Genomic DNA, 15,955 nt, shown 5'->3' on the forward strand with positions numbered 1-15,955 from the left:
GAACTGATGGGCAAGAGGTGCCGTGTGGGTGAGGCCTGACATTTGTCCAGGCAGGTGGCAATGGGGGGACTGGGCCTATGGAAACAGGCAGGAGGAGGTTCATGGGAAACAGGTAGTGATTCCCATCTTAAGCAGGCAGCGAGTCCCAGAGAAGGTAGGCAGTGGGCCCCACAGAATAGAGTGGTTTCCACAACAATATAGAAGTGTGTCCCACCCGAAGTAAACTGAGTTCTACAGAAGGCAGGCAACAAATCCCACAGAAAGCAGGCAGCAAGCAGCAGAGCCCATAGAAATGGAGACTATGGCGGGGAATAATAGAAAGTAGTCAGGGGACCCCACTGATTGAGTGTGTCAACGGAATCCTCGCCCCAAGGCAAATAGTGAGATGTCCCATGGAGGTGGTGGGAAATGGTAAAAACCAGACGATAGATTCCATACAAAGAGTGTGGCAGGCCATTGAAGAGACAGGTGATGGGAGAGGGTTTCAAAGACTAAGGTGAGGACTTGACAGAAATCACACAGCGGGTCCCATAGAAGCGCTGAGTTCCAGACGGTGGGTAGTGGATCCAGACATTGCATGCAGACCAGTCCCTTAGAAAGCAGGCAGTGGGTCCCCTAGAGACAGGTGATGAGTTCCAGAGAGCAGGTAGTGTATTCCATCAGATGTAGACACCTTCCATAACAAAGCAGGCAGCCGGGCCTATGGCCAGCAGGCACAGGCCTAGCAACTGACTTTGGCTTTCCCTGGTGGCTCAGATGGTAAACAATCTGCCCTCAATGCGGGAGACCCACGTTCAGTCCCTGGTGGAGAAGATCCCCTGGAGAAGGAAATGGCAACCTACTCCAGTTTTCTTACCTGGAGAATCCCATGGACAAGAGGAGCCTGGTGGGCTACAGTCCATGGGGGTCGCGAAGAGGCAGTCCCACACGACTGAGTGACTAACACTTTTGCTTTGCCCCCTGGGTGGGATCAAGGGCCCAGAGCTCCATAAGAGGGAAATCGTCAGGTTTCTACCATTTCCTACCACTTTAGTTCTATGGGACATCCCATTGGTGGCTTTGGGGGCAAGGATTCAGTTGACATATTGAATCCATGGGGCGCTCTGCTGGAGCTCTGACCACGCTGGATCCTTGGGGTCAGCGGGGTGCTGGTGGGTCTGTCTGGGAACCCGGTGACTGACGGATGCTTGCGAAGGGTGGAGGGTGTCCCCCGCTGAGCCCTCTCTGACCCTCGGTGTCCCCGCCCCGCAGACACGTTCGCCAGCAAGGTGGCGGCGCTGCAGGACCAGTGCGCCGACGCGTCCATCGGCAACGTGACGGGCTCCAACGCCGTGAACGTGTTCCTGGGCCTGGGCGTGGCCTGGTCGGTGGCCGCCGTGTACTGGGCGGTGCAGGGCCGCCCCTTCGAGGTGCGCACTGGCACGCTGGCCTTCTCCGTCACACTCTTCACCGTCTTCGCCTTCGTGGGCATCGCCGTGCTGCTCTACCGCCGCCGGCCGCACATCGGCGGCGAGCTGGGCGGCCCGCGGGGCCCGAAGCTCGCCACCACCGCGCTCTTCCTGGGCCTCTGGTTCCTCTACATCCTCTTCGCCAGCCTCGAGGCTTACTGCCACATCCGGGGCTTCTAGGGGCCTCCGCAGGGACTCGGCCTCCAGCCTCGAGACCGCTGCCTCCGTGCTGGACTGTATCTCCCTGGTCCTCCGGAGACGCAACCTCCTCTTCGGGGACTCGGCCGCCCGTCCCCCAGGGACGCGAACCCCGCCCCCCACCGCCCCCACCCCGTCCTCCATCCCCACTAACAGCCTTCACTCTTCCCCTCCGGAGCTTCCCCAGGTCCTCCTGCAAAGAACAGCTCCTCCAGTTACCTGTAGCTCCTGCCCCCATCCCTGTTAGTTACTGGCTATGTTCCTGGAGAAATTTCCACCTCGAGGCCCCTCCCCCCGAGAACCCTCCCCCATCTGTGATCCTCTCCATCTCTCCCTTGAGACTGCCAGCCTTGCTCTATCCCATAAGTCCCCGGTCCTCAAGAGGAACACCCCCACCTCCTTCCAGGAATCTGTGCCCCAGGACCTCAGAACTTAGCCCTCCCTGAGGGGCCCTTGAAGGAGGCCGATCCATCCTAGGATGTCACAGATCTCAGGCCTTCCCCCAACCCTCAGGGAGCTCCGTCGGCCTGAGGGGTAGGGGGACAGGTGGGTGCGTGCATGGGGGAGGGGACACACCTCCCTCCTCCCCCACCTCCGATTTCTCCACTCAGGCCCTTGGGAGGACGCTAATTCTCGAGGCTTGGAGAAGGGAGGGAAGGGGAGACGTTTGGGGTTTCAGAGCTGGAGGAGGCGCACTTTGGACCTGTAACTTCTCACATTCCAGAGCCCCCACTTGCCTCCACTACCTCTGAGAGCCCAGCCATGCCTTGGAGGGGAGGGGGCCTGTGTGTGTATATAGTGTGTTTGGGGGAGGGGGGGATGCGGGAGGGTGCATGACTTGGGGAAGGGGAGGGGTGACAGACTTTTGTTTTGAGAGGGCAGCAGACACCCCCAGCCGTGAGAAGCGGCTTTGGGGAGGAGGCCGGGGATCCACGGGAGTATAGCCAATCTCCCCCGACAATCTAGAAGGCTCAATTTGCCCTCAGTGCCAGCCAATTCGGGCAGGACCCTCGAAGAGGAGACCGAGGGTCCCAGAGGACCAATGCTACAAGCCAGCAAATGCTGCCACATCTCTGCCTGACGGAGAGCGGGGGTGGGTGGGAGGGTGGGAGGGGGTCGGGGGGCGTTTTTAACTTTGGAGGCCACCTATCTGTTGCCTGGCCATGTACATTTTCTTACTGTTGATGCTTCCTGCCCAAAGGACATACTTGGGGTATGAGGAGTGCTTCCTACTTCTTGGGACCCTGAGGATGACCCTGCAACCCCCATAACACCCTGCTTCCCACCGGTTTTTAGCGTCCTATCCTCCTGTTGTGCATCACCCCCAACGTTCCAGACCTGTTGCCCACTCCCTTCTCTACACCCAGCTCATCAGCACTAGTCGCTGTCTCTGTGATTTCTGTAAAAGTTGCCATAAAACTGAAATTCTGCCTGGAAAAACGGCCTCCCCGTGGGAGGTTGGAATTCACGACGAGAGAGCTAATGAAGTCTAGATTTGGGCAACTGGAATATACACGAAGTAACCTGGGTTTTTCCATGTTCCCAGCATCCTCTGCAGGACACGCCCGCTTGCACCAGCCACTCTGAAGGTCCTCCCAGAGCTTCCCTTCACCACGCCCCCACTTATTACCCGGGAGCTTCCCTGGCCACGCCCCCACCCATCACCCAAGCGCTTCCCTGGCCACCCAGGAACTTTCCCTAGCCACGCCCCCATTCCCTGCGCCACAAACTTCTATGTCATCGGGTATCCTTGGAACACAAAAGAGGATCCTGCGTTGCCTGAGGAAGAGAGCTGGGGTTGATGGGTTTCCTAAAGAAATCAGGTAACTTTCTCAGAGGATTTCTGTGTGTGTGTGTCCCGATAAGGGGCACGGCCTGTTTAAAAGTGTCCAGCCTTGTGAGTTAATGACTGATCGTCTTGCAAGTGGTTGAATCCTACAGGCAAGAATGGAGTGTCGACACGTGGGGAGTGGATCTGGGAGGGAGGGACTGGACAGTGTGAAGAATTTCCAGCCCGGAGAGTGAGGGCTTGGAGAGCCAAGTGGGGATAAGTACAAAGGACAGGCTTAGAGGATTCAGGTGAGTTCATGCCGAATGTGAGATGCCTGTGAGACATCTAGAGGGTGAAGAGACATCCGGGGGACACCGTGAGCTCAGCCCAGGGAGCTGCACTTGAGAGCGATTCAGGATTTGTTGGCAAGGAGGTGTCACCAAGCCACAGGAGGGGGTGGGGCTGCCCTGGGGCCTGGGTAGCAGGAGAAGAAAGCAGTGGCCTTGAGGACCCCTAACATCTATGGGCCACATGGAAGGTGGGAGACCTGTCGAGGAGAAGAAGCCAGAGAAGTTGATGGGAAACCAGGAGAGTGGGGCAAGTGAAGCCAAGAGAATTTTCTAGAATGAGGGCATGGTCAGCAGGACCCAAGGCTGTGAAGAAATGGAGGAAAATGAGAGCTTAGAGGCTCCCCTTGGGTTTAGATCTCGACATAAGCAGTTGAGGGGAGAAGGTGGGAGCAGAAGTCAGACTGAAGTAGAGTGAGGAGGGGGTAGAAGGTGGGGAAACTGACTCAGAGCATGTAGATCAGAGTTTGGAGAATCTTGAGAGAGTTTCTAGAGGGAGTTATGGGCCTGAGAGGGCTCTTCCTGCAAGGTGGGAAGAGGAGTGGGGCAAGAGGGCACTGAAGGCAAGGGGTCTGAAGATGGTGAGAACAGTGCCAACAGCAGCGGGCACTAAGGAGGGCCATGATGCTGGCACTGTGCCGGGCTCAGCCTTACGTGGTCTGCCATCAGTCCTGAGTCAGTTCCTTCTACTGAGGCAACTGAGGCTCAGAGAGAGGAAGCAACTTGCCCACAGTCCCACAGCGAGGAAGGGCAGAGATGACGCCCAGGGTGCAGAGCGGGAGCAGGACACCTCTAATTCTACCAGACGTGAACCAGGACAGCGGGGACAGAGGCAGGGAAAGGTGTGAGCCTGGGGACAGGAAAAGGAGTGAGGTCTCTGCTTCAAACAGGGGTGTTTCTGGGGCTTGGGATGTGGACACAAAAGAGCACAGATGCCGCTTCACCCCACCAGCAACGCCATGTTCCTCGCCTGGATACAAGGGGTTCCCAGGGGCAGCTTGGGAGCAATTTGAATTCTTTGTCATAGGAAGCGACAGAGCATAATGCTTTACTGTCTTAGTTCCTTCATCTGGAAAATGGGGATAATAGAATAATAAGATGGGGCTTCCCTGGTGGCTCAGATGGTAAAGAATCTGCATGCAATGGAGGAGACTTGGATTCAGTCCCTAGATCAAGAAGATCTCCTGAAGAAGGGAATGGCTACCCACTCTGGTATTCTCGTCTGGGAAATCCCATGGACAGAGGAGCCTGGCGGGCTACAGTCCATGGGGTCACAGAGTTGGAGATGACTGAGCGACTTTAACAGTTTCACTTTCAATAATAATAGGAACTAATAGTGCCTAATAATAATAGGAACTAATAATAAGAAGTCCCTGTTTCACAGGATTATTGTATTGTATTTAATTGTATGATTATTGTATTAAATATACATATATATATTTTTAGACTAATACCTAACAACAGTAAGAGCTTAGGCAAGAGGGTAAGGGGGCTACAGAAGATGAGATGGTTGGATGGCATCACTGACTCAATGGACATTAAGTCTGAGCAAACTCTGGGAGATAGTAAAGGACAGGGAAGCCTGGTGTGCTGCAGTTCATGGGGTCCCAGAGACTCGGATATGACTTAGTGAGTGAACAACAAAGCAAGAGCTTAGTAGATGGGAATAGTTACACTTTCCAGTTTACTTGCTCATTTACACACATACACCCCATCCAGGAGCAACTAGCCTCAAAAGGACAGAGAAATGCAAGACTTCCCATGACCTGCTTTGTCACCTGCGTCCCAGTTGTTCAGTCATCAAGCCCCGGGGACAAGAAATAGACAGGGGGCGTATGCCTTCCTCTCCCTGCAGACCCTGGGATTCTCTCATCCTCTTGTCCATTGGGTGCCTGCCTGTGTCTGGCACTGTGCATGGGACACTGCAGTGACCAAAATGTCGCTGGGCCCTGTTCTTCCCAGGCTGACAGTGTGGTGGGGGGGGAATAGATGCCCCACAGGGTGCCAGAGGGACTTGCCCTGGTGCCACAGGTCCCACTGGGACTTGTGAGGGCCAGGACTCTGTAGTAAGACACCGCAGGACGCCCATGTCACTGGACTGGGTGACTTAGGCAAGTGTTAAAAAGGAGATATTAACAAGGCTGTGCACAGTATAGGGAAACAGACAAGGGATGGTGGGCAGTCTGGGGCTAGAAGATAAGATGTCCCCACTCCTATCCTGCCAGGCTGGTTTCTGGAATCTGGAGAGGTGCTGTATGTAAGCCCTCATAAGTGTAAAATGTTAGTTGCTCAGTCGTGTTCAACTCTGCAACCCCATGGACTGTAGCCCGCCAGGCTCCTCTGTCCATGGAATCCTCCAGGCAAGAATACTGGAGTGGGTTGCCATTCCCTTTTTCAGGGGATCTTCCTGACCCAGGGATCGAACCCAGGTCTCCTGCACTGCAGGCGGAGTCTTTACCGTCTGAGCTGCCAGGGAAGCAGCAAAGCAGCTGCTCGATTAGTCACTCTGACATAGCTGGTCTATGACCCTCAGCTATTTGGTCCAAGATGGCGCACCTCCGTGACGTCATCGTGCCACCAGAAGGAGGGAGAGGAGAGGAGAGGTCCCGGATCCACCATCCTCTGCAAGGCTTTGACCCAGGAGTTCCACGTATCGCTTCCTTCTACATCTTAGTGTCCAGGTCTGAACGATCTGGCTTCACTGAGCTGGAAGAGGAGCTCGGGAAAATATCGTTTTAGTTCTGAGTCATCATGCTAAAAGTCATAGAGGATTTTTAAAGAAAGACGAGAGATTGGATGTTGAGGAGCAATGGACAGTCTCTTCTGCAGAAAGCTTTGCAGAAACTCATAGAGTTGATGCTCTGAAAAGCAATCAGATTCTAGGAATGAAATCACCGCTGAAATTAATGCCAAAGAGCCCCAGATTCTTTGTATCACCCGCTCTTTACACCTTCTCATTTTCTACTGGGGTATGGCCGATTAACAATGTTGTGACAGTTTCAGGTGATCACCGAAGGAACTCAGCCATACATCTACATGTATGCATTCTCCCCCAAACTCCCCTCCCATCCAGGCTGCCACACAACACTGAGCTGAGTTCCACGTGCTATACAGTAGGTCCTTGTCGCTTATGCATTGTAAATATAGCCATATGTACATGTCCATCCCAGACTCTCTAACTATCCTTTCCCCGATCCTTCCCCCTCCACTGGCACCCATCAGTTTGTTGTCTAAGTCTGTGCATCACCTGTTCTGAGATTAAGGTCTTCGTCTGGATCCAGTCCTGATCCTCTAACGTTCCCAGACTCTGAAATGTGCATTTCCTCTGCTTCATCTGTCTTAACAGTTTCCCGAGTCCTTAATCTATTTCATCCAAATAAATCTTCAGCCTAAAACCTCCCCTTAATCCCTCAATTTCCTCACCCACCTCTCTGTGACCCTCCAAGCATCTCATCCTGGGTACGTGTTGTTACCTAACAACCACCCCAAACTTAGCAACTTGGTCTTGTGGCTGGCCCCAGTTCACTTAGGCTCTCCGGGTGGATTTGGGGTCTCCCACGATTGTGATCAGCTGTCAGATGAGACTACAGTTATCTGAAGGCAACCCACTAACTCCTAAGATAACTTCCTCACGTGGCTGACAGTTGATGCTGACTGTCAGCTGAAAGCTGAGCTGGGGCTGTTGACCGGAGCCCATGTCTTTCTTGACAATTTCTGTTTCCCTTTCTTTTGTATCTTGTCTGTGCACTGCTGTCTCCCTCCCTACCACCCTGTCTGTCTCTTTCCAGAGGTCTCTGTCTCTCTTTGATGCTGTCTCCTCCATTTCCTTAATTTCCCCTCTGTGTGTCTCTGCTTTGCTTTCTCGATTATGTCTTCATGCCTTCCCTCTTTCTCTCTCTTTCCAAGTGTCAGTCTCCCCCCGCCCCCCACCTCCCCTGTGTCTGTGTCTCTCTGTGTGTAACAGTTATCTATGACTGAGCAGCAAACCACCTTGAAACTTGGTGGCTTAAAACAATGATCCTCACAATTCTGTGTGTTGCTGGTGGTGGTGACTGAGGTCACCGTGTGGCTGCGTTCATCTTGGAGCTTGGCTGGGGTTCGAACGTGCAAGGTGCCTTCATCTGTGGCTGGCAGTGGGTACTGTCCGTGGGCTGGGCCACTTCAGCTCTCCCTGGAGCCCCCTTGGCTAAGTGAACTCTTTAGGGCATGGTGTCTGGATTCCAAGAGAGCTGCTTTGAAAGCTGTAAGCCCACATCTGCCATATCCCCTGGGTCAAAGCAAGTCACAGGATTCAAGGGGCGGGGTAATAGACACCACCTCTCGGTGGGTGGAGAGGGTGCCTGGAAGAAGAGGAGGAGTAGGCTGAATGATAGACGACCCCCCCCCCCCCACCGCCCAACCCCGCAAGAAGATATCCACGTCCTGATTTCTGGAGACTGTGAATGTGTTCACTCATGTGACAAAACAGGATTTTGCAGGTGTGATTACGTTAAGGATCTTGAGATGGGAAGATGATCCGGGATCAGCCTGGATCAGCATGGATCCTCAGAAGGGGGAGGCAGACAGGAGATAGTGCCACGCACAGAGGAGGAGGCCGTGTGGAGATGGGGCAGAGATTTGAAGATGCTGGCCTTGAAGATTGGAGCAATGTGGCCACAAGCCAGGGAATGCCGCAGCCCCCAGAAGCTGGAAGAGGCAAGGAACTGATTGTCCCCTGGAACCTCCAGAGGGGTTGCAGCCCTGCTTGATTTTGGCCCATGGGGACTGATTTTGGACTTTCAACTTCTGGAACTGTGAGAGAATAAAGTTGTGCTGTTCTAAGCCATTGACGTTGGGCTGGTTTGTTAGAGCAGCAACTACACCGTGTCTGGAGTTAATTCACCACTGCCACTTGTCTGTGAGTTTCTATAGATCTCTATATCTTGAACTCTTTTTAAAAAATTATGATGAAATACACTTCACACGCTTATAATTGAGGCTTCCCTGGTGGCTCAGGTGGTAAAGAATCTGCCAGCAATGCAGGAGACCTGGGTTGGGAAGATCCCCTGGAGGAGGAAATGGCAACCCACTCCAGTATTCTTGCCTGGAGAGTCCCATAGACAGAGGAGCCTGGTGGGCTCTCGTCCATGGGTTTACAAACAGCTGGACATGACTCAGTGACTAAATGACAAGAACACTTCACATAAAATGTACTGTTCTAGCCGTTTTCAAGGGCACGTTGTGGAGCCGCCATCACTGTCTAGTTCCAGATCTTTCTCATCACACCCCACCCTCGAGCAAACCCCCATACCCAGCCACTCCCCATTCACCCCTCCACCCCTGCCCCAGGCAGCCACTAATCTTCCTCCTGTCTCTATGGATTTGCCTATTCTGGATATTTCATGTAAATGGCATCCTGCGACATGTGGGGTTTTGTTTTAATGTTTGAATTTTATTCGTGTATGTATCTTTGCCTGTGCTGGGTCTTTGCTGCTGCAAGCGGTGGCTACCCTCTAGCTGGGGTGCGCAGTCTTCTCTCGGCGCTGACTTCTCCTGTTGCAGAGCACAGTCTTCAGTACTTGTGGCACCTGGGCTTACTTGCTCCACGGCTCGTGGGATCTTCCCGCACCGGGGATTGAACCTGCGTCCCCTGCATTAGCAGGCAGACTCTCAGCCAGTGAACCACCAGGGAAGTCCAATACGTGGTCTTTTGCGACTGACTTCTTTCATTCAGCATGAGTAACGTTTTCAAGATCCATCCACGTGGTAGCATGAGAAACGGAACCAATAGGATGCATGGATAAATAGGTAATAAAATATTCATTTTAAATGATTGGCTTATGTGATTGTCCAAAATCCAAAATCCAAAGTCCAAAAGTCCAAAATCAGTGGAACTCGGGGAAGCACCAAGGTTGCAGCTCAAATCTGAAGACAGTCTGGAAGCAGAATTCCCCTTTGCTTGGGGAACCTCAGTCTGTTTTTCTTTAAGGCATTCAACGGATTGGGTGAGGCCCACCCACATTATGGAGGGTAATCTCCTTAACTCTGGGCATGATAGCTTAGTCGAATTAACCATCAGAGCCGAGGGTGGGGATTCCCTTCTCCTTTTACCCCCTTTCTGCTCATCCACCATGTCCCTGGCTGGCCACTGTCCCAGGCTTGTTTGTAAGGTGTTTCCAGGAAATACTGGAAGAGAGACAGGGAAGGAAGGCATTAAGGGGTGTGTTGATGAACAGGTCACCCACTTCCTATGGGCAGTGAGGTCCACTGGGGATTCTAGAACCCTCTTTGGGAGCCCAACCTGGAGTAAAGAAATTGGGGTCTTTATTAACTCTCGGCTGGTGAAAGGGAGGGCTGCTTCATTCAGTGGGGAGTCACAGGTGCCAGCTTTGGGGGCTGCTGTTGGGTCAGAGGGGTGTGAATGGGGCTTCCCTCTTCCCCCAGGAAAATGCATGTTAGTTGCTCAGTTGTGTCCAACTCTGTGATCCTATGGACTGTCGCCTGCTGGGTTCCTCTCTATCCATGGGAGTCTCCAGGCAGGAAAGCTGGAGTGGGTTGCCATTCCCTTCTCCAGGGGATCTTCCCAACCCAGGGATGGAACCCGTGTCTCCCGCGCTGCAGGCAGATATTTTACCATCTGAGCCACCATGGAAGTTCCTTAGGCACCAAGGAATGAGGGGGGTACAATTGTGCCCAGGTCTCCCCCCTCCACTGGCCCCACACCCCAGCTCCCTTCTCAGCACTCAGCTTCTGCAATCCCAGCAACAGGGATGCGCTTGCTCCTGGCATTTCCTCTGTGTCCTCCCATCCCCCTGAGGACTGAAGTCAGACTCTCAGGAGGACTTCCAGACAACTCAGGACTTAGGGGGTGCGGGGGGAGAAGGCCTCCAAGGGCTCCCAGGGCTCCTGCCCGCTAGCTCCTCCCCACGTGCCCTCTTCCTGCAATTTTCTCTCCCTAAGGTGGAGGGAAGGAAATGTCAAGATGATGGATTGCAAGGGGGCAGCTGGGGTCAGGAGAGGAGGGACCGCAGGGCGGAGGGGAAGGGGAACACACAAGAGTCAGGGGGGAGGGAGCGGGGAAGGGAGAGGGCCCAAACAAAACATCATCTGACGTGGGGAGGGTAACAGAGAAAGACGAGGAGACAGAGAACGAGGGTGAGGAGAGGGAAACCAGAGCCCTAACACGCAGCGCTGAGGACGATGGGAGAGGCTGAGAGATTCTGGCAGAGACGGCCCCAGGTTGCATGTAATCCTCCAGCCTCTTACCCAGCACACAAAGCCAAAGAGAGGCCACCACTTGGAGACACACAGGAGAAAACCAGAGACTGAGAGACGGAAAGACCAGACCTGAGCAGGGCAAGGCGGGGAAAGGGAGAAATGGAGAAATACAGACAGAGGGAGAGAGAGAGAAACGGAGGTAGAGAGTTACAGAGAGACCCAGGGACAGAGACAGACAGAGACAGACAGTCTCCGGGGACCCAGGGTTGGGGCACAGAGGTGGAGACATGGAGAGAGAAAGAGATGGAGAGACAGAGGTCCCCAAAGACAGAGACGGCGCTGGGGCTGGGGGTTGGGGTGGGGAGACAGAAAAAGAAGAGATGGAAAGTGAAAGAGAGAATGTGTGAGAGAGATGGAGATAGAGACACGCACACAGAGAAAAAGATGCAGAGACAGATGGACAGATGGACAGACACACAGCCAAGCACACAGGGAAAGAGGAAGGGGAGAGGAGGGGGACGAGGAGAAAGGAGTGAAGCGGCAGACTCAGAAAGGAGACGGGAGGCAGATTTCGAGAAAGAGGCCAGAGAGGTGGGAAGGGGGCTGGGCCGGGGAGTCGCGGCCTGTGCCCCTCCCCCGCCCAGGTCAGGCCCGGTCCGCCCCGTGGCCTCTGCCCAGCCATGGCTAATGGTATGATTGCTTGGCGGGGCGGCAGGCAGCGGGTGACAAATGAGCCGCCGGAGTCACCAGCTCTGGTGATGGATGGCCTGGCGGCGGGCAGGAGGGGCGGGCGTGGGCTGGGGCGGGGGGCGCCCACCAAGATAAATGTTTCCTTCTCCTGGAGCCGGGCCAGGCACAGGGGGAGGAACTGGCAAGGAGTCTACCAGAGGCCTGGGCAGCGAGGTGCAGGAAGGCAGAAACTCGGGGACAGGGGTGGGGGCGCAGAGAGGTGCAGAGACAAAGGCCAGAGACACGGGTCCCCAGAGACGATGGAGTGGGGGCGGCGGCGGGAGAGAAAGAGAAAAGGAGAGATTGGGAGTAGGAGAGAGAGATGGAGACATGGAGAGATCGTCCAGAGAAAGAGAGATAGAGATAGAAAAGTAGAGCGAGAGACACGTGAGGCAGGCGGCTGGAAAGACAAACAGACACCCAAGACAGACACACAGCCCCAGGGTCCTGAGTCAGGACCCTGTCTTCCCCTACCTCTGAGATACAGACCCTCGGAGAGAGACCAGGAGTGGGGGAGGGGGCCAAGGGGGACATAGCTGATGACAAAGGGGGGAAACTGAGGCAGGGAGCCGGCAGGCTCAAGAGAGAAGATGCGGGAATGCTGAGCAGCTCCTGGCAGGGTTCCTCCCCACCACCCACTGACAGTTTGGATGCCACACTGGAGGAACCGGGGTTGGGGAGACCTGGGAGGTCCCCCAGATCAACAGGGGTGGTCTAAGGCCTGGGATGAGGTTAGGGGTTGAGATCCCTCCTAAGGCTGGTGTTCACGTGGGAGTCTGTGCCTCTGCTGAGATGCACTCACACGCACACACATACAGATGAAGAAACACATCCAGACACACATATCCAAGAGAGTGTGTTAGTCACTTAGTTGTGTCCGACTCTGCGACCCCACGGACTGTAGCCCACCAGCCTCCTCTGTCCATGGGGATTCTTCAGGCAAGAATACTAGAGTGGGTTGCCATGCCCTCCTCCGAGGGTTCTTCCCCACTCAGGGATTGAACCCAGGTCTCCCTTATTGCAGGCAGATTCTTTTACCTTTTGGGCCATGTGGGAAGCCTAAACACATCCAGAGAGAAAGGCGTGAGAGCAGGTAAGAGGCTTCCAGATACCTTCACACCGGGGCCCACACAGCACCTCACCGATGCGGACAGCCAGCAGACACTGGCACCCTCCCCTGCCTGGGACAAAGGGTCCAAGGGTCCAGCCAAGAACCATTGAAGGGAGACAGCTCTGCAGAGAGTTGGGCTGGTGTGTGTGTGTGTGTGTGTGTGTGTGTGTGTGTGTGTGTGTGTCCGGGTGAGACAGACTGGGGCAGAGGGAGTGAGAAAGCCAGCCTCCCCCCTCGTCTCCCCTCCAGCCTCTGGCCTTTCCCATCAGTTTCTCTCCCAGACATTCCTATTTTCCCCTGCTCTTCTCTTTAATTAAAAAGATTTATGCTCCAGAGTCCAAGCCCCTCCTCCTTGTTTGGGGGCTGAGCTCAGAGCGCTGAGAGGAATAACTCTGGTCTCTGTCTCTCTGTGCGTCTCTCCCTTCCTCTCTCTCCTCGGTCTCTCCCCCTCCTCTCTCCTCTCTCCGCATCGCTCTGGGACTTGGGCTGACCCCCTTTCCTTCTTTCTCTCTTTCCGCTGCTCTGTTTTCACCTCTCCTCGAGCCACTCAGGCCCCCAAATTGGCCTCACCCAGACCCCCACCCAGTTAAGACACAACTGCTTCCTTCCTTCCATCCACTCCCCCCACCCCCGACCCCCATCACAATCAGAAGGGCCATCCTTCTTGTCTTCAGGACCAGCTTGGGCCTGGGGACCTCAGCACACTCCTCCAGACCCAAAGCGAAGCTGGGGGCCTGGATCCCAGACTCCCCCACCCTAAGCCTCGACTGAGGGCCGTAGGGGGAGGGGAGAGGGGGGCGCACCCAGAAGAGCTTTGCATCTTTAATTAAAAAGTGATTTAAATTAATTTTCTGCTCCAAAACCCCTATCTGGGGGGCGGGGTGCGTGTGGCAGTGATTAAAGGCTCTTCTCTACCCCTCTGCCTTCCTTAAAGGGCCAGTGTCGCAGAGGAACAGTGCCTGGGAGAGTTTCAGGGGGAGCATCCATTGGGATGAGGACCCCAGACTCAGTCAAGGCGGCTGGAGTCTGGGTGTCCTGGCACCTTCCAGTTTAACCATTTAGCCATCACTCACTCTCCGCCCCCTCGGGCCCCTGTCTCATTCAGCTGACGGGGAAATTGAGGCTTAGAAAAGAAAGAGCTGATCTGAGGTGGGTCTGGACCCCAGATCCTTGGAGATGGCCAGGGAGGAAGGCTGATGGTGTACCGAGGAGGGGGTGTCAGAAGACAAGAGTCAGGGACACAGAGAAAGACAGGGACAGTCCTCCTGGATGAGACAGAGGTAAGGGGGTGGGTCGTGTGGATGTGAAGCTGAGCCCTGGGTGGATGAGAGGGGCCTTCCTGGGAGGCTGGGGGGCCGGGCCATCACCCTCGCCCTCCCGCTCTGGGAAGTGCTGCTGCTGTCCTGACCTCAGTCCTTCTTGCTGTAACTCCAGCGGTCTCACCCTCTTCCCCGGGGCCTGGGTGGTTTCGTTTAATTTCCACAAGACAGGAGGAGGAGGGAGCAGCAGGGTGTGGCAGAGATGGAGCTGTTTATGAGGGTCATAAAAATATCCTTAGAGAGCCCAGCAGGGGTGGGGGTATGGTCTCTCCAGCCAGCCCTCTCAGTCCCCTTCTCTCTCTCAGACTCCGTCTGCCCACCTCTGCCCCTCCTTTCCCTGGGTCTTCGTCTCCTCCAACTTCTGTCCCCTTCTCTCTGGATCTCTGCCTCATTTCTTTTTTAGAGTTCTTCCTCTGGAGTGATGGTTTCTAGCTGTTGGGGTCAAGCATTCTTTTTGGTCATAGGATGAAAACTATGGGCCATCTCCCTGTAAAATCACGTAGGCACCAGGTCCATACTTTGCCAGGAAGACTTGAGGGAGTTCACAGGCCTCCTGATGCCCACTTACACATCCCCTTGAGAATCTGAGGTCACCAGAGGATAAAGACCCTCCTGAAGGGCTTCCCTAGTGGTCCAGGGGTTAAGAATCCACCTTGCAATGCAGGAGACGCTGGTTCGATCCCTGGTCCAGGAAGATCCCACATGGCAAGGAGCAACTAAGTCCATGCACCACAGCTAGTGAGCCTGTGCTCTAGAACCCGTACTCCGCAACTAGAGAGGTCACTGCAGTCAGAAGCCCATGCACCGCAACTGGAGACTCAGCCCTGCTCGCCGCAACTAGAGAAAGCCCGCATGCAGCAATGAAGATGCAGCACAGCCAGAAATAAGATGAAAAAAAAAATAAGAACAAACACATGTAAGGACTTCCCCGGTGGTCTAGTGGCAAAGAATCTGCCTACCAGTGCAGTTCAGTCCCTGGTCCAGGAAGACTCCACATGTTGCGGAGCACCTAAGCCACTGAGCCGGCGTGCTATAAGTACCAGGCCGGCATTCCACAAGAGAAGCCTGCACACCACAAGACCCAGCACAGCAAAAATAAATAAATTTTTTAAATTAACAAACAAAACACGTGCCGTCTTTTTTTTTTTTTTTCTTTTCCCAAAGACCCTACTGTAGAAAAAGCCAGTGAGAGAATGAATCCCAAGTGTCTTGCTCTTCCTCCCCTGAACTCCATGCCCCCTCCTGCCCTTGCTGGCCTGGAAAACATTCCTGCCCCAGGCCCTTTGCACCTGCCATCCCTCTGCCTGGCATGATAGGCAGACACCTGCAGAGCTCCCTCCATCCCCTTCTTCAGGTTTCCGCTCAGATGACACCTCTCCTGAGGCCTTGCCTGTCCAACTTTTGTCATCTCCCTGTCTTAATTCTGCTTCATCTCAGAGCACTTATCACCTCCAGGTGTGATTTTATACTTACGCATTTATTTACCTGACTCTCCTCTCTCCCCCACACCATCCCCAGGAGCATGTGAGGGCCAGGAGGCCAGGAAAGGTGGTTTTTTGCTCCCTGTGACATCTCCAGAACATCACCCAGCACACAGTAGGTGCTCAATAAACTTCTGTTGCAGATACCTTCTTTATTTCACTAGAACACCAGTTTCAAAGGCTGCCTGGGCCCCAGGCTCCTCCGGGAATCTCCAGCAGATGTGTAACCAGCCACATCTTAACCTTCAGTTTCGGAGATTCCATCACAAACTCCTGAGAACGGCTGAGGGGGATACAGGATAAGAAACTTGCAAAAGGCAGAGGTCAAATGTGGGCAGAGGGACAGAGTGAGGT

The 15,955-nt window shown here is 54.4% G+C and overlaps 1 protein-coding gene and 1 long non-coding RNA gene across 2 annotated transcripts in view; both read left to right on the plus strand.

Annotated features, from left to right (window-relative positions):
- The window catches only part of SLC8A2 (solute carrier family 8 member A2), a 33,910-nt gene extending 31,162 nt beyond the window's left edge, over positions 1–2,748 (plus strand). Inside the window, exon 10 of the mRNA XM_040252431.1 lies at positions 1,252–2,748. Coding sequence (XP_040108365.1) covers positions 1,252–1,628 — 377 coding nt within the window. The 3' untranslated portion in view covers positions 1,629–2,748. The remainder of the gene's footprint in view (positions 1–1,251) is intronic.
- A 3-nt stretch (positions 2,749–2,751) lies between these two features.
- LOC120872226 lies at positions 2,752–8,591 on the plus strand. Its single transcript, XR_005723203.1, has 2 exons — positions 2,752–3,469; positions 8,233–8,591. It is a non-coding gene; the product is annotated as an uncharacterized LOC120872226 (long non-coding RNA).
- The last annotated feature ends 7,364 nt before the right edge of the window (positions 8,592–15,955 follow it).

The sequence above is a fragment of the Oryx dammah genome, unplaced genomic scaffold (genome assembly GCF_014754425.2).
Source record: "Oryx dammah isolate SB20612 unplaced genomic scaffold, SCBI_Odam_1.1 HiC_scaffold_13, whole genome shotgun sequence".
In the NCBI taxonomy this organism is placed as follows: domain Eukaryota; kingdom Metazoa; phylum Chordata; class Mammalia; order Artiodactyla; family Bovidae; genus Oryx; species Oryx dammah.